The following is a 16972-nucleotide window of genomic DNA, read 5'->3' as shown; positions in this document are numbered from 1 at the left end:
ACAATAACACCAGCCGAGACCTACTACTCACTGATGGATACTCCCCGACCTTACAAAGCCTCTTACATTGTGCTGAGAGCTCAAGCCGCGACCCATGCCAATGATACCTCAAAGTCGGGTGGTTATCATATTTAGCACAAAAGCGCACTCACACAAAGCGGACATCCAGGGTCTACTCCAGAGGACATGGACCTGCCACTGAGCCAAGTAAACACACAGAGCAGACACCTCATAAAAGTGTAGTAGGTGACATTTGGATTTAAACAAGGGGTAGGGGCTGGTTAAAAGAGCATGTTGGAGCTTGTTTGAACTCAGAACTCTCCACTACAGAGCCGGCAAACAATACAATATAATACAATCAAACTTTATGGATCCTCAGGGACAATCAAGATAGTGCTCGTACTAGCAATAATATATACATGATATGAAAGATATAATGGAAATGTACATGTTGAAATAGTGTCTGTCTCATACATATTCTCTCTTCCACCCACACACACAGAGTTCTAAAAACAGCAGATACAGTGGATGACCCCAGGTGACCTCAGGCTAGTACAAGATGATGGCCAGTAGAGTTTATCAAGTGAATGGCGCGTGGAATGAATGAGTTGAGGTACGATTGATTGTATTTAGTTTTTAAAAATTCCGTCTTAAGGAAACTTGTCAACCAAGTTTGCTAGGCCGCTGTGTGAGGTCATCGCTGACCACAAAGACATGAGCCAACCGCTGTTTACAATGACGTCATCAACACAAATAGCTTCGTCCGTTAGGCGAGTGTCAATGTCTTCTCCTCCCCTGGTGTCACCTTTGCACAATGATGGTTTTCTTTCACTCACGTGAGTGGAGACAGATGTTATTGTCGGCTACAAAACTGGCACGAGGTTGCTGAGTATTGAAACGACAAAAATGACGATGAAAAACCAGTGCCTCAACAAAAACAAAAATGAAAAAAAAAAAAAAATAAAAATAAAATAAAAAGCTTAACAACCCCTCAAAAAAAGCAATACAACAGCAAGACTTTAACAAAACAAGAACAAAAAACCAAAAGTTAAAAAAAACAAACAAAAAGAGAACAAAAACAAGAAACCAATTACAAGATCACACAATAACACTAAAAATAAAATAATAAAACAAGATATAAACAACAATAAAAAATAAAAGCAAGAACTCAAAATAGAAGAAATAACAAAATCAGATATTTTGCACGTATTAAGACTGTCGAAAAATTCCTTTTAAGGATAAAAATGAGTTTTATCAACCACAAAATCTTCAACGTGCGACAGAGGGTTTTATTCGTCTATACATTAGACTGGTAGCTGCTTGTGTTAGTCATGTATTGGCTGTGAGAATGTCTACCTGAAATAAAATCAAGCCATGTTGCCTCGAAATGAACTTTATTAGCAAAGTGTGGCTCTTACCGTCGGATGTCGCGAACTGACAGCAGAGAAGCTGAAGCAATTACATGTATCACCTAGGGTGTGACTGGAAATCGTTATGAGGGAGACAAGATATATACTCATTGGGCAGTTTTTGAATATATGTCTTTCTTTTGGCAGTTAGGGTTGAATCAAGCTTGTAAGGAATAGGTGTAAGTACTGCGATCACCCGTGCATACACACAAACACACACGCGCACTCTCTCTTTCTCTCTCTCTGTCATTCAAAGAGTTCGGTTTGGAGAATGTGGTACTTAAAGTTCGTGCTTTTTTTTTTTTTTTTAGCCTCTCCTTCTATTTTTCAAATGCTTGCATTATTTTGCAGAATGTTTGAGGGTGTGTACATTTATGTGTTATTTTGGTGTGTGTGTGTGATTGCGTGTCCATCCAAGTATTGGGTTAGGTTGAGGCTGTTCTGAGGGTCTTTACTAATATATTTTGAACATCTCTGTTGGAACCACGCCTAATTTCTTGTCTGTTCAATCTGTCCTACTGTCCTTGTCTTCTTTATTGTTCTATTTGTCCTACTTGATCACATCGTTATAACATTTTTCTCCTTTCTCCGAGTCTCCTTTTCTGCAAGTGTTCCAGTTCCTCTTTCTCAACTCCAAGTTTAGTTCTTCTGATGAAATACTGTCCTTCTTTCCTTCTGTGGATCCCGATATCTTTTCCAACAAACACATCGTCACACTCTGTCTTATTTATGAGTTAGACCAGTGTTGACTTACTGGACCAGTTCTTCAACTGAACTGTTTGCTCAAGCCTGACTCAAGTCTCTAAACAAACACAATTCTTCTTGCTCGGAGTGGCTGTGTATCCGACAAGGTGACAGCAAGATAACCCTTGTTTTACTTCTGTTTACACTTTCAACGCAGCTTCGCAAACTCCCTGAACCGGTGGTGGTTAATTAATCTCTTCCTTCTGACCTGCCTTTTGCAGCTTTACCTTAAACTAATAAAAAATACTTCATTCCCTGCAAGACTGAATTCTTCTTCTCGAGCATAAGAGGGTTTCTGTTTATCATCGTTGTTTGAAGTTTGTTTTTTGCCATTCAGTCTTTGAAGTCACCAACACAGGTTTCCATGGTACTAGTAGCAGTGACAGCAGGTGAGGTGGAGCAGTACACCTGCGTGACGTCAGCAAATGACACAAGAGTCGGTTAGAGGGGAAGATCGAGTAAGATAGTGTTACAGTTAGCGAACTCTGATCAAATTTAATACGACAGCAAATGTTATTCGACACAGGACGATGTATGTAATTAGATATGAAATCTTCCTGAGAAATCTCGGTGAATAAAACTTGTAAATGTTTAAATATAAGTTCTACCATCTTCCTTCTTGTATCGCTAGTCACCCATCTTCATGGCAAGGCTTTCATTAGTTGTCAGTTGATAGTCCTTAGATTTTTATACCAACAAAAGCACGTGTAAATAACATATTGTACTACATAGGCCTCTGACGTCCTCAACGGCCATTAACTAGAGGTTTAAAAACTTTCAGTTTACGTGTACTTGGGCATGAAAACAGCCATGGTCCTCATGGACCCAAAAGAGGATGACTGTGTTTATGAATTTAAAATAGTCGTAAAACTGAAAATGAAGAAGTTTCATTTCTCTAGAACGGAAAAAAAACCAAGATGAAAAGGAAGTACCTGATGGCCTTTGTGACACTTAGATCATTAACGGTCAACAAGAGTGCAATTTCCATATCAAATGACCGGCTTCAGCTCTGTACAAAATATAGCATTTCCCAAACATTGGTTGAATAACCCAGTCACCCTGTTCTTGAGCTATAAACCTAAAACCTACAAACGCAATCATGCACAGAAAGAGGTCAAAAATATACCTGAAAACAAGGTGTGTACTCTTGTAGACCCTTAACGAAAAGCACACATCAGATGAGTTGAAAAACGAGGACAGGGTCGGTGAAAAGTTCTCGATGATGTAAGAAATAGAAATAATAAAATTATTGAGGAAAAAAGCGATAATTTTCCTTTCTGCTTTATTTTCGTGTGATGTGTCTCCCAGTGAGAGCTGTTGCATAACATCGACCCGCTTTACACCACCCAGGGTACGAGGCTCTACCCAGACAGGTTCGATACCCGAGTTCGCACCGCCATACGAGTAGGAGACTTCAAGTTCATCACGGGTGATCCAGGTAGGTGCATGCAGTGCAGGTGTACTGACTGTACCCATGATTACATACACGCTAGCCATCTTACAGACAGTAAGATAAATATTTCCAAAGCTGAATAGAAAAAAATCAAAAATACTTTACATGTGTCTGGATTGTGCAAACAAAATTCTGGGCTCCTGTGAATTTTAAGGTTTTATAGCCTAGTTGTAATGGGCGCCAGTGCGTTCAGCTACCAGGTAGCTTCTTGAATTTCCGTCTCCTTACATAAACATTTATGAGCGAACAGATCCAGTTGCACTTTTTATCGAAAAGAGATATCAACGCCCGGTCTCGGTCCAGGAAGCAATAAAAGAATTAAACCGGTCTTAGCCCCCACCCATTTTCTTTACACAAATGAAGGAGTGCTTCTTCCAGACTGCTACAAGTCCAAGTCAGAAGTTGGAGCACAAAGGTAGCATACAACTAGGATCCCTAGGGCACCATTAAGTACGCCATAAACCATAAAGTAGGATTTACAATACTGTTCGAACTTCGTACCTAAGGACACCACCATCTTTTAAAATTTAAACCCTCAAGAGCACTAAAGCACTTTGAATGGGTGACAATTTAATAATGCTACAGATATCTTTCATACTTACTTAGTCTGACAAAAGTAGAATGACACTCGAGTTTATTTGTTTTCCTAGGCAACGGCTCTTGTGTTCTTCTGCCGAAAGTTAACCGACAAGGGCCACTGCTGGATGTCCCGGACCAAGATGTAAAGAACGTCTGGCTCTTCAACATCACAGTAGACCTTGAAGAAAGGACTGACCCCTCGGAGGTCCACCCTGGCACCGTGCGCGAGTTACAACTCCACAGCGGTTGCCCATAAGTTTCCCCCCAACGATCCCAACGGCAACCCCAAGCTTCATGGTGGCGCGTGGTGGCCCTGGGAGTGAAGGGCAAGTGAACAAAGCCAGAGACCACAAGCAACACAGCACTAGGATGTTATCTACTGGCCTTAGATCATGAATATTCATTTTACTCTTGATTCATTCCCGAAAATACTGCACGGTGTGTTAGGCCCACGTGAATAACTATTTTAGAATATTCTGCATTAATGCACTGATATTATTTTTTTAATTACCACTCCATTTCAGTCAATCCTAGGCATGCTATGGGAGAAGTTCTGAGCTTCTTTTTTGAGTTTCAGGAAAGAGAGTTACCAACAGACCATTATCCAGCCTCTAGAATAGTCCAGTGCAACACAAGCTCATCAATTCAGTAAGGGTTATAAAGGTCCTTGGTTCAGATCTGGTCTTGTGGGTACATACTTCCTGGATATATTACCTATTTATCACTAACCTGGCCATTTGTTTTGGGTTTTTTCTCACTCTGGTTCCTCCTCTTTCTCAAATCACCTCTACGGGAAACATTTTGTTATCATAGAACCAATCAACTGGCTAAGAAATACATGCTTAAGTTATTGTCAGGATTGCTGACAAAATTCCCCTGTGGGACCCCGGGGTATGCTTGCCTAGCAAGCATTGCAAGAATAGGGTCCCTGCCATCCAGCCAGGCATGTCGTAAGAGGCGACTAAGGTGGACACCTCACCTAGAGGTAAAATAGGTTGTGGTAGGGCTAACAACACCACCATGTAAAAAAAATCCTGTTACAGAAACTAAAACCAGAGAACTCGTCACAGATGGCGAAGGTAATGAAGCACACCAGGAGACTGGACTAATGACGGACGACAGCCAAACCCGAAAGGGAGCTGGCGCCCCGACAGCGGATTTACTGAAGCCGAGGCAGAAGTTGAGGGTGGGGTGCTGGAACGTCCAGACCTTGTACCAGACTGGCAGGATGCTCCAATTAGTCAAGGAGTTTGACAACTACAACTTGGACATCCTGGGAGTCAGTGAGGTCAGATGGACCGGCACGGGAAAGAGGAGACTAGCGTCAGGACATACCATCTTGTTCTCAGGAAGATCAGACGCTCAGCACTCTGAAGGAGTAGCTCTACTCCTCAACAAGAAAACGGAAAAGGCACTGCTGGAATGGAAGCCTTATGGACCCAGGCTTTTGAGAGCAAGATTCCATTCCAAGTACACCAAGCTGACAGTGCTAGCCTGCTATGCACCAACAAATGACTCTGAGGCAGAAGACAAGGATGCTTTTTACGATCAGCTCCAAGCAGCCTCAGAGAGCGTTCCAGCCCACGACATGTTGCTCATCATCGGCGATCTCAATGCCAAGGTGGGAAGTGACAACACCTGCAGGGAGCATGTCATGGGCAAACATGGAATCGGAACCATCAATGACAACGGAGAGAGACTGGCAGACTTTTGTGAAGAAAACAACCTACTGATTGGAGGCACACTCTTCCCACACAAAGACATCCACAAGGCAACATGGACATCACCAGATGGGATCACAAAGAACCAGATAGACCATGTCATCATCAACCGAAAATGGAGGAGCTCACTTCAAGATGTTAGAGCCTACAGAGGAGCAGACATTGCCAGTGACCACACTCTTGTGATAGCCACAGTTTCTCTGAAGCTGCGTCGATCACGAGGAAAACAGGCACGTCAGCAGAGAGTGGACTCTGGCAAACTGAAAAATCCAGTCATCGAAAGGGCCTTTGCTATGGAAGTAAAGAACAGGTTCCAAGCACTAGGAGACCAACAAGAGATGACCTTAGACGACTTCAATCGAGTCTTACAGGAATCAGGAGAAAAAATACTGGGCTTCCAACGGAAAAAGAAAGAACAGTGGATCAGAGAAGAGACATGGAAGAAGATAGAAGAGAGAAAGTCAGCCAAACAAAGAATCAACAGCACCAGATCTGAACGCCTGAAGGAACAACACAGACAAAGATATGCAAAACTGAACAAAGAGGTAAAGAGGATGACAAGAACTGACAAAAGATATCACATAGAGAAACTGGCAGATGAAGCAGAAAATGCAGCAAGTAAAAATGACCTGAAGACACTGTACAAGATAAACAAACAGCTAAACAACGGGTTTAAGAACAGTGATGTGCCAGTGAAAGACGTGAACGGTAATGTCGTCGAAGGAGAGGCAGGAAAACTACAGCGCTGGAGGGAGCATTTTGAGTCAGTTCTGAACAGACCAGATCCCCTCAGCTTGCAGACATCCAGCCAGCAGCTATAGACCTTGACATCTGCACAGACCCACCAAGCCTGGAAGAAGTGACAGCAGCAGTCAAGACAATGAAGAGCGGCAAAGCACCAGGGGCAGATGGAATAACAGCAGAGATGTTGAAAGCAGATATAAATGTGACAGCTCCCAAGCTGACTGAAATCTTCAGGCAAATTTGGGAATCAGGGCAGGTCCTGTTGCGTGGAAGACAGGGCTCATCTTCAAGTTACCCAAGAAAGGAGATCTTGGAGACTGCAATAATTGGAGGGGCATAACACTTCTTTCCCTCACCAGCAAGGTCTTCAGCAAGATTGTTTTGTCAAGACTGACGGCAACTCTTGAGAAAGACCTCCGACCACAGCAAGCAGGATTTCGCCCTGGGCGATCCTGCTCCGAACACATCTTCATTCTGCGACAGATTCTGGAGCAGAGCAACGAATGGAACACACCGCTGTACATCAATTTCATAGACCTGGAGAAGGCTTTTGACAGCATCCACGCGAGTCCTTATGGAAGATCCTGAGGCATTACGGAGTCCCTGCAAAACTTGTTCAGGTCATTGCAATGCTGTACAGCGATTTCAAATCCCAGGTTGTCTGTGACACAGAGCTCACAGACCCCTTCAACGTCAGTACTGGGGTGAAGCAGGGCTGCATTCTGTCGCCGTTCCTCTTCATCCTGGCCATGGACTGGATCATGAAGACTTCCACCGACAGCGAGAGGAGAGGGCTCAGATGGACCATGACTATGACAGCAACAACAGCACTGGAAGACTTGGACTTTGCTGATGACATTGCCCTGCTGTCACACCGCCACCAAGACATGCAGGAAAAAACAAAGGCCTTCTCAGAAACAGCTGGAAACCTTGGCTTGAAGGTCAGCACAAAAAAGACTAACAGTATGAGAGTGAACGCCAGAGTCCAAGACAGCATCAAACTAAATGGAGAAGAGATTGAGGAAGTTGACAGTTTCACCTATCTTGGGTCCAAAATGTCAAACACTGGGGATGAGGAGGTGGAGATTAGAGCCCGACTGGCGAAAGCCAGTCAGGCCTTTGCCTCACTCAGGAGCACATGGAAGGCAAAAAACATCAGCCAGAAGATCAAACTGAGAATCTTCAAGTCAAATGTGATCAGCACCCTCCTTTACGGATCAGAATCTTGGAAGATGACCAAAACCATCAGTAAACAAGCTTGACGTCTTCCAAACAGATGCCTCAGGCGCATACTTAACATCTTTTGGCCAAACACCATCACCAACGAAGAACTCCACCGAAGAAGTGAAACCGAGTCCATCACCACGCAGGTTCAACGAAGGCGTTGGCGATGGATTGGACATGTGCTCCGCCAGCAGACAGCAGACCTTTCCAGAGTCGCCCTACGATGGACTCCAGACGGCCGAAGAAAACGAGGCCGCCCAAAGGAAACTTGGAGAAGAACAGTGGAAAGGGAGATGAAAGGAAAGGGCTGGACATGGGGTCACCTAGAGCGTGTTTCAGCCGATCGACATCGGTGGCGGACTCTGGTTGAGGCCTTATGTGCAACCTGATGCACAAAGAGGAATAGATAGATAGATAGCTGACAAAATTGCTGATCACCAAGGAAAACACTTTTCTTAAATAGATTATTCCATTAAAATGATTGTAAAAAGCCAGAGGTATGCAATTTTCCTTTCCATTTACAGTTATTTCCTGCAAATCGTAAAAACAACCCATTCACTGCACCTGGAAATGATGAATCCCTTATAACTGACATTGGTTTATTTGGATGTTTTTAGATGTGCATGTATGTAAAGAAACATTCTTTTGCTTTAATTGGATTTTATTTTCATATTTTTTCATGACACTTTGATATTTTATTAGAAAAAAAACCATAAAATTATTCCAAAAACAAACACAAAAGGTAAAAGCTTTTATTTCTTATTTCAAATTCCTACAATAAATTAGGCAGGTTTTTACTTTTCAACTGTTTCCTTATTAAACAGATATTTGAATAGTGACAGCTGATTTTAAGCCCACTGAGATTAAATATTGCTGCAAAAAGAAAAAAGAGATTCAGATCTTGATTTGCCTGACTAAGACTTTCAAAAGAGTACCCAAAATGATTATACCCAACATACAATGCATGAAATAACACCCAGCATATTTGGAAACTGAAATATTGATTTGACTGCCACAGAACTTTTTTTAAAATTACCTTGACGAGCACAGTCAAATCATATCACAGATCTCTTTTCAATATATTCTAGCATCTTTGTTTTCAGTTCCCTTCCTCTAAAACCTATATTTCAGCTACTCCACATCCTTACACTTTGTAAGCTCTTTCCAAATGACACTGACAACTGCCAAAGTTTACTCAAAGATGCTTTCACATGCACAAAATCTTGTCTACTTATGCTTGTCGCAGCAGAATAAAAAACTTTCACCTCTCCCACAGCATGAGTCAGCATAGTCAGTATCTGCAATGAATTTGTCAGGGAGCTGCAAGAATCAAGAATATTAAAAGATTCTGCTTCACGAAAGACCTGAACTGGAAGAGCATCATTTGTTGCAAATGTACTTGCAGCCATAGTGATGAAATTATTAAGAGCAGCTGACTGTTCATCAGTGATAAAAAGTCTGAGAATGCGACATGCATACAAAAACAGTTCCTGTGGGCAAGCTAGAAGCAACATGGGCAAAAGCCTCTCGATATCAAGTCTCACAGGAATGAGAGTCTGGAGTTCTTCTAGGCGTGTGCGAAAGATAGTCATATCCGTTACTAGGCTGCAGATGCTTGCATGGTAAGCTGACAAAGTGTCTTGAAAACCATTGTTCCAGACTTCCCATAGAACACAGCCTGCCAGACCTCCAAGTTTTGCTTTACTCCCTGTAAATATATTAGAGAAAATAATCTTTAAGCTGCTCAGAACAAGCACTTAGATTAACCATTTATCAAATGACTCTTATGGAATTTTTCTTTTACTGACTCAAGAGTGCTTCCAGCCTGCAAGGTATCAAGGCCTTAAAAATCAAGTGTATTAAACACATGGTTACACAGTTTCCCAGTCAACATGTGTGTCTCCTATTTAGGTAAAACTGATGAAACAGGAAGCAACTTGGCTTGAACCATACAAAAGATTTCAAAATGTGTGTTCTTACCTATTTTCCACATTTTTGAGCCAAGCTTCCTCAACAAATCAGAATGTGACATCACACTTGCAGCTGCAAACAAACCACCTGTGACTTTTGTTGCTGCACCTACAGCTTTCAAATATGCCGAAGTTTTTCGCATATTCGAAAGAAAGTTACTGCAGTGAATGACATGGCGATGTACAGCATGAGACAACCGTTGACATGACTGTAAATTCTCCAGGAATGATTTAAGACCAGAAGCAGATTGTGTAACCTTCTGCAGAATAGCCTCCAGCACAACCAGCGAGGAGTTAGTTGATGTCATGGTGTACTCGTCTCCATGGGAGCCTGAAATCATAATAATTTTATTCAAACTATAATACCAATTGCTTTTTATAGTTAAATCTATTGTATAATATCTGTAAGAATGAAAAGGATATGACAATATAAAAAAAAATCATTAACATTCACTAGTAAGGGAAATGGCTGCATCAGAAAAAGTTTATATTGTATTAAATGATTAAGCATCCTCTGAACTCCTTTGTGGTTCTTCTTGGAACTCAAAACCCCATATTCAGATTGTTCCCTAAAGTAAGCAACCAGAAATGGCAAATGTGTACACACACACATTGTTTGCACACTGCTTATATCTTCAAACATAGGCACAATGATTTATCTATTCCCAATACCGCGTACACAAAATAAACAAAAAGTGAATAGTTCAAAATTCATTTTAAAAGCACTATATGTATTGTACTCAATAAAAGTTGTCTCAAGTGGACATTTCTTTGATGTTTCGATCATATATAGCTACTTTCAGTTTTAAAAAATCCCAACATTTTTCTTTGACGAAAAGTAACAACAGACTAAACAGTACTTACTAGTGTTCAATACAGAATAGCACACCTATTGTTAGGATAATTAGTGTGGACGTCATTGAATTTCAACCCAAGTTCGTGTGTTCACAAAATTGTATTTCCTACACACGTCCGTGGTTTGTTGTTGAATGTGCTGTCATATGCATCATGACCTGCTAACGCGCTAAATGATAAGATCTGAGTTCAATTCTCACCACTAAAAAGACATCAAGAGCATCAAAGAAGTAGAGGCAGAAATTCACGGACGTGTATAGGGATATTCGTTCGTGAGAAGATGATCTGCGTTGCCGAGGTCCGTTCGTCAAGTACAAGCGATGCAAGGAGGATAACTCTCGCGACAAGCACTCAGCGCGGGTTACAAATGGCGGCTTTCTCTTGACTTTCGAAATCTTACCTTGTACATTAATTTTTGTCATGGCAACAAACGATTCTATATTATCTGCTTACAATTTACCACCCTTGCGAGGAACAGCCTCTCTTTTGGTGAGCTATTTGTGGTGCTGTTTGGAACGAAAATCCCATTTTAAACAAAAATTTACCTCGTCCTCGACACCACAATGTCCAGCTCTCGGTCATACCAATGTTTAGTAGAGACTATGAAACCCCGCACCTCTTTCTTCAGCACTCTCAAGTGTTTATCAGCTAAATCATCAACTCTTAATCTCACAAATACCACCCTTTTTTTCTTCTGTCTCAACCCTAACCCTAGCTGCTGACGCTTCAGCCCGTGCACTTACACTTTGTCCTACTCCATTAACCAGCCCCAACGTTAGTTTTATAGACCATCTAGGCTTTTATATATATATATCTTGCTTTCACTTTACTCTTCAGACAGTACTAGGTGAAGTCCCCCTCAGTGTAAGAAATAAGAAAAAACTAATCCACACTAGCCACAATTAAACTGATGCCAAATTCACAATTCCCCTGATTGTGGGCCTGCATCAGCTGTAACTTGTATCCAATTTTGAATATTATAGAGTGCATAATTAAGTTCTTGACCTATATCTTTTGGCTTTTTAATATTATTCTAAAATTTATCACTTGCACACATAAACATTTAGTTTACCTATTAAATTATTAGTGTTGTTCATAAGAGCTATTGTTGATCAGCAGTTTGTGTAGCTGCATTATTATAATTTCATATTTTATCTATAATAGGTTGTTGGAGCAGAAGGGACAGGAAAGCACGATCTTTCACTTGCCATTCTCAAAATTCCAGTGCAGTCTTCTGTTCAGATGTATGTGTATAATTATACATATATTATGTCATTATAAATTTTGGGGTTTTTTCCCCACATCAGCTGCAGTAAATGGACTAGACAAAATGATAGTCATTTACATATTTCTTATTTTAATGCTGCTACAGACATTTTTATTTAACATCTTCTACTTTTCATGGATGTTTTATTTGGTGATCAACATGTGCATAATTACTTCTAATGCATAGTCATACTACCACGTTTCAGAGTTTAGTTACATTTTAGTTATTCAGCACTGGGAGGGACAACTCATTCCTCTGCACTCTGCTGTCCATAAAATCAATTTTTCTCAGAGGTCTGTCTGTTCAGAAAGTGTCAAAACCCACTTTAAGCTTTTCAGTTAATGTGTATTGTAAACATCCGATACATACCAAGACATATGAACTATATGTTCATAGCATTTCATATTATCCTGCTTTCAATTTGGCAGTTGTCCATAACAGCTATGATTGCATTAATCAAATTTATTTCCAGTCGCACAGCTAGTGCATTGCCACTTCCATCAGAAAATGAGGCAAATCGACCAAGGATTGATTTCATTTGCTTTATTCTTAACATGACAGACAGAGAGAGGTAAGAATTAAGGTGAAGTACTTACATAATCCTCTTTGTAGCTAGGTGCTATCTCCTGATCCTCCATTTCTTTTTCTACTGATCTTCACCAGGGATTTTTTGTTGAAAGGGGGTTGGGGGACGGTGAATAATGATTCTAGTTTTATTTAGACAAACTACAGACATGAGTTTAAAAAAGAAAATACAGAGACCATGGAAGATTTCATGTTTCAAACTTTCCTGACTTTTCTGATATATGCTAGGCATTCTTATACAGTGCATTAATTAGTACCTCCATTTCAGTTTATAATACATTTTAAATATGTAGAGCTCTGTCTAATTCTAGGTGCTCCTTGAAGCAGCCTATAAATAGATTGTTGTCTGTAAGAGCACACAGAATCTTAAAAACACATATAGCAACTCCCATTATAAATGTAATATGGAGAATTTTTTTTCCAATTTATGACATCATGTGTTTATCAAGAACAATATAAAATCTTAGACATTGCCATGTCTGCTGTTTCCCATCAGACATGGTGTTGAGATTCAGTTTTTGTCCACAGCCAAATTTTACCTAGCTTTCAAAGTATGTGTATATGTTTAACATTTTATGATGTTATATTTTGCAGTGTTCAGGTTGTGGAAAAATCTCTTTCTCTTGTTGACATCAGATATTTTTTGGGAAAAGCATGCCTTGTAGTTACTGGTGGTGAGTAACTTTTTTCTAAGTGTGCAAGACAAAAGCCTAAAATATGCTAGACATAGTTAAATATGCGCATATCAGTTTAGTAATATGGTCTGTTTTTCTTATGTTACATGTGCAGAGAGTGTATGTGTCACAACAATCATATAAAATGTTCTAATTTAGAATTTAATTTTTAATCTAATTTGATTCAGTTCACAGTCCAAGGAAGATGACAGATTTGGATCAAGTGACTGCTCTTGCAGATTCATTCAACCTGCCACTTTTGTTTGGAGAGATAAAGGTAATGCTATCGAAAGATTCTCTATGTAAAAGAATGTGTATGTCTCATATATTATCATGCCTCTGCTTGTGGTGGCGGGAAGCTCTGTGTGTGTGTTGGGAAAAACATCTCACTGAGATTTAATTTTACTGATATCATATGTTTAAACAGGTGGAAAGAGAGCGAGATCAGCTGGCTCGAAAAGTTCTCTCTCTTGCAGAAATTGCGGCAGGTTTAAAAGGCCGGGCTACACCTCTGTTGCTTGAAGCCGCAAGCACTTCTTTTTTGCTGTGACACCACTACCTATGAGATGTGCCAAACACTAGACGTGCTGCTAGAAGCCATGACTAAAAGAGTTGTGAAGCCTAAGAGCAAAATCAACCTCCTGTTTCAAGACAGACATGAAGACTTCTGAAGTTAATCTGTAGTATTTGTTACAGTGAATCGCTCGAGGCTTTCTTGGCAAGCTGAGCAGCAAATTATGCTTGCATGCCCTTGATTATAGCAAGATGCTGAATCTTTAGAAATGCCTTGAAAGCTGTTGCTAATTGCCCATATTTCAAGATTTGCAAGCCTAGCGGCTACAAAGATGAAGGATGGGCACAGGTGTTGATTGAAAGATGTGCTATATGTGTGGACATGATTATACAGTCATGCCTTCTCTCCCACTTATGTCTGCATACGAGTGCACACAAACTCGTACACATTCATAAAATATTGAAGTCAAACATTTTTGGTTCACCGAACTAAAGAAAACTTTTTTACATGCCATGTCATTATGACTAAATCTTGGCAGATATGATATGGCTATTATTGCATAATTTTGACCACTATTGTGTTAATGCAAAGTGACCTAAGATGGATGGTGCTCACACCCAGAGCCCATTGTGTTCATGAAAATAATAAAGCAAATCATTAAAATGTATCCAGCAGTTATGCATTTGATTTGCACTTATGCATTTTTGGAGGAGTTTGATATGTCTGGCAGAATGATGATGGGTGGTTTGTGCATTCAGACACTACACATGAAAATGTTTCATCTCTACCATACATACAACAAAAAAAAACTTGTAAATTTTTTTTTTTTTTTTTTAAAGATTTAGTAATCAGTATTATAAAATCTATCACAAATATACAAAATCAAATGGCAAAGTGGGTGGGGATGTGGGTGTTTTATGCCAAGCCAAACTAAGGCAGCCAGCCCTGTAATCAGATGCCATGCAGAGAAAGAACAGTTTGCCTAAGGCAAGAACTGAAACCACGACAGCCAATGTGCATGGACTGCATTTACAAATATAAGCAGAGCTTCTCAAACAAAGGAATATCATCACAGTCCTTGGCCTAGCTATTTAGGTCTCACTTGTGCTGTATGCATACATAAAGATTTTTTTTCCTGATCCTTCTGATAAACGTCACTAGAAACATGTTTTATGTCCTTGTATGCACAGGAAGACTTTTATACACACACAGCCTTGCAGACCTATGTTGTGTATCTAGATTCTGGCCAATACTCATTATCTACTTCATCTAATGCAGTAAACTGCTGTAGGTGATATTTTGTTACTTGATAATTGACCATGATACGAATCGCGAAATATCCAACGATGACTTCACTGACGACAAACAAGGCTTTAACTATGTGAATGGCCCTTTCCAGTGGTAAGAGCAGAGCATCAGTATTGAAAAGCAGCAGCAAAATCAGAGGAAGCTGAAGCAAAACAGTCAGCAGCCAAAATCCAGCTAGCTCTGGAACCTGGTTGGAATTGTGAAAAATGAGAAATATAAATGAGTAAATGCTTTCCATCACACTTCAACCCTTAAGTGATAAGTTATAAAGTAATAATTGGTAAAATAACTGTAAATTTTTTATTAAAGCTGTGACTTCTTTCCCCAGCTTTAAACCCTGTAGCTTAAACAGCCATGTGGCTTGTTTGCAGATGTTTTCGATTCCGATTAATTTTTCAATGAGCTAATGTTTAAGTGTTAACTATTCATGTTGTTACAGTGTTAACTGTTGACATTTTTAAAGCAAAGCCGCATGCAACTGATGCATTCAGATCATTTGCTCAAGCACACACCTCGATCACGCCAAAAGAAGATGAAATGCCTATGAATTATAGGCAATCGACCTGGCCATTGAAAAAGTTGTATATATTTCTGGCTTATAAACCAGTGCAGCTTATTTGTGAATATAATAGAGTTCTTTTTTAATTAAGTGGGTGCAACTTCTATACAGGTCCACTCAACAGGCCAAAATTTACAGTAGTGTGATAGTGGAATATCTTTACGAAAAACAAATGTAAATAATATCAAAGTGAATGTAAACTTTAAAACTTAAAAAAAAATGTAAAAGTCACTCACTCTTTCCATAAGGTTTCCAACATACCCCAAGTATAGGCGGATGATCTCAACAAGAGAATACGCAATGTAAACAGAAATCAGGACAATTCTGTACAAGTCTGAGAGGAAGTTGAACTGGAATGAATGTGAATCAGAATATTGCTAATCTTCATTTAACAACAAAACTCCCACTTACAATTTTTAGCATGACTCACCACAGCATGCAGCATACTATTTCTTAAGTAAGAAATCTGTAAATCATAACATTTTTTAGAAGACAAACTTAAAAATGGTTAGAATTGATTAACAGAAAATCAATTCCAAAATCACATGAGAAAAGCTACATAACCAATGTTTATTTTTTTTTCCTATTGGTCTACAGTTCTATATATGAGGCTTTATTACCATTATAATCAAAAGTTTCTAAAATAAATGAAATGTAACTATATACAGACGTTTATGATGAATTATTTGTTAAGACGTTTGTTCACTAACAGCAAAAACCAAACCTTAGCCTCCAGCATAACAATGCAGGTAATAAGCCAAAGAGGTGAAAAGAACGCATTGAAGTAAATCAGCATTTGTAGAGGTAAGTTCGTCACATATTCATTTCCTGAAAACACCAAAAACGAATTTTAAAAAATCGTAGACATTTCATCCCGTTCTGTACTGATGTTAGGAACGTCAAAAAATTCCAATAAACTATGTCGACCCCCAAAAATGTATCCTCTGTTATATTCATCCCAACTTTTTTAAAACCCAATCCCTTAATACATTGTGAAAGAAGACAAGTAGATATTACACTGAAATGTTGATGCTGTTGCTGAACTACTAGTAGGCATTTTGAGAAAAACAAAGCATGTCCTGGCAAACTAGATAAGAGTCGATTCATGTTTAGTCACTCTATTTTGATAACGTTATAGACTGCATCTTCAGCTTAAGATAAACTGGGTTGACCTGTTTTCAAAATCTGGTGTTTCTGAGGATCTCGTGCAGATTTATTAACTGGAAATAAAACATCTGTAACAGATGTCATAGTTTTTCTAAAAGTAGCGTCCATGGTGCCCGAAGTTTTGGTTTGAACTAAAGCCAGCCTGCTTACATTGCAGGCGAGGTACGTAAAGGATTATAAAATGTTTTCTTACCTCCTT

General features: G+C 39.6%; 3 protein-coding genes across 4 annotated transcripts; 1 reads left to right on the top strand and 2 right to left on the bottom strand.

Annotated features, from left to right (window-relative positions):
• Positions 1-8611: 8611 nt before the first annotated feature.
• LOC112562861 lies at positions 8612-11032 on the bottom strand. Of its 2 annotated transcripts, none has more exons than XM_025236431.1 (3): positions 10900-11032; positions 9855-10175; positions 8612-9582 (listed from the first exon to the last, which is right to left on the bottom strand). In XM_025236431.1, exons 2-3 carry the CDS (start codon positions 10150-10152, stop codon positions 9002-9004), a joined length of 879 nt encoding a protein of 292 aa, XP_025092216.1. In that variant the 5' UTR covers positions 10153-10175; positions 10900-11032; the 3' UTR covers positions 8612-9001. The 2 variants fall into 2 exon arrangements, with proteins under 2 accessions (XP_025092216.1, XP_025092217.1); XM_025236432.1 differs by lacking the exon at positions 10900-11032 and adding an exon at positions 10709-10893.
• A 26-nt stretch (positions 11033-11058) lies between these two features.
• On the top strand, positions 11059-14406 carry LOC112562864 (centromere protein M-like). Its single transcript, XM_025236434.1, has 6 exons — positions 11059-11188; positions 11864-11943; positions 12439-12537; positions 13146-13225; positions 13414-13502; positions 13653-14406. Exons 1-6 carry the CDS (start codon positions 11120-11122, stop codon positions 13773-13775), a joined length of 540 nt encoding a protein of 179 aa, XP_025092219.1. The 5' UTR covers positions 11059-11119; the 3' UTR covers positions 13776-14406.
• Positions 14407-14555: 149 nt separating this feature from the next.
• Positions 14556-16929, bottom strand: LOC112562863 (transmembrane protein 17B-like). The gene is made up of 4 exons (XM_025236433.1): positions 16779-16929; positions 16331-16434; positions 15843-15956; positions 14556-15234 (listed from the first exon to the last, which is right to left on the bottom strand). The coding sequence occupies exons 1-4, from the start codon at positions 16879-16881 to the stop codon at positions 14962-14964; spliced, it is 594 nt and encodes a 197-aa protein (XP_025092218.1). The 5' UTR covers positions 16882-16929; the 3' UTR covers positions 14556-14961.
• Positions 16930-16972: the final 43 nt, after the last annotated feature.

The sequence above is a fragment of the Pomacea canaliculata genome, linkage group LG4 (assembly GCF_003073045.1).
Source record: "Pomacea canaliculata isolate SZHN2017 linkage group LG4, ASM307304v1, whole genome shotgun sequence".
Classification (NCBI taxonomy): domain Eukaryota; kingdom Metazoa; phylum Mollusca; class Gastropoda; order Architaenioglossa; family Ampullariidae; genus Pomacea; species Pomacea canaliculata.
Note: the sequence above shows the minus strand (reverse complement) of the source record. Positions and strands in the feature narration are given on the sequence as shown.

Bases quoted from the DNA above. Each gene is read 5' to 3' on its own strand.
- LOC112562861 (XM_025236431.1), bottom strand. From the start codon at position 10,152: ATGACATCAACTAACTCCTCGCTGGTTGTGCTGGAGGCTATTCTGCAG. The intron at 9,583-9,854 runs GTAAGAACACAC...ATATATTTACAG, and splicing joins CTCAAAAATGTGGAAAATAG to GGAGTAAAGCAAAACTTGGA.
- LOC112562864 (XM_025236434.1), top strand. From the start codon at position 11,120: ATGGCAACAAACGATTCTATATTATCTGCTTACAATTTACCACCCTTG. The intron at 12,538-13,145 runs GTAAGAATTAAG...TATATTTTGCAG, and splicing joins AACATGACAGACAGAGAGAG to TGTTCAGGTTGTGGAAAAAT. The intron at 13,226-13,413 runs GTGAGTAACTTT...AATTTGATTCAG, and splicing joins ATGCCTTGTAGTTACTGGTG to TTCACAGTCCAAGGAAGATG.
- LOC112562863 (XM_025236433.1), bottom strand. From the start codon at position 16,881: ATGGACGCTACTTTTAGAAAAACTATGACATCTGTTACAGATGTTTTA. The intron at 16,435-16,778 runs GTCAACCCAGTT...TGGTGTTTTCAG, and splicing joins ACACCAGATTTTGAAAACAG to GAAATGAATATGTGACGAAC. The intron at 15,235-15,842 runs GTGAGTGACTTT...AATTCCAACCAG, and splicing joins TTGGAAACCTTATGGAAAGA to GTTCCAGAGCTAGCTGGATT.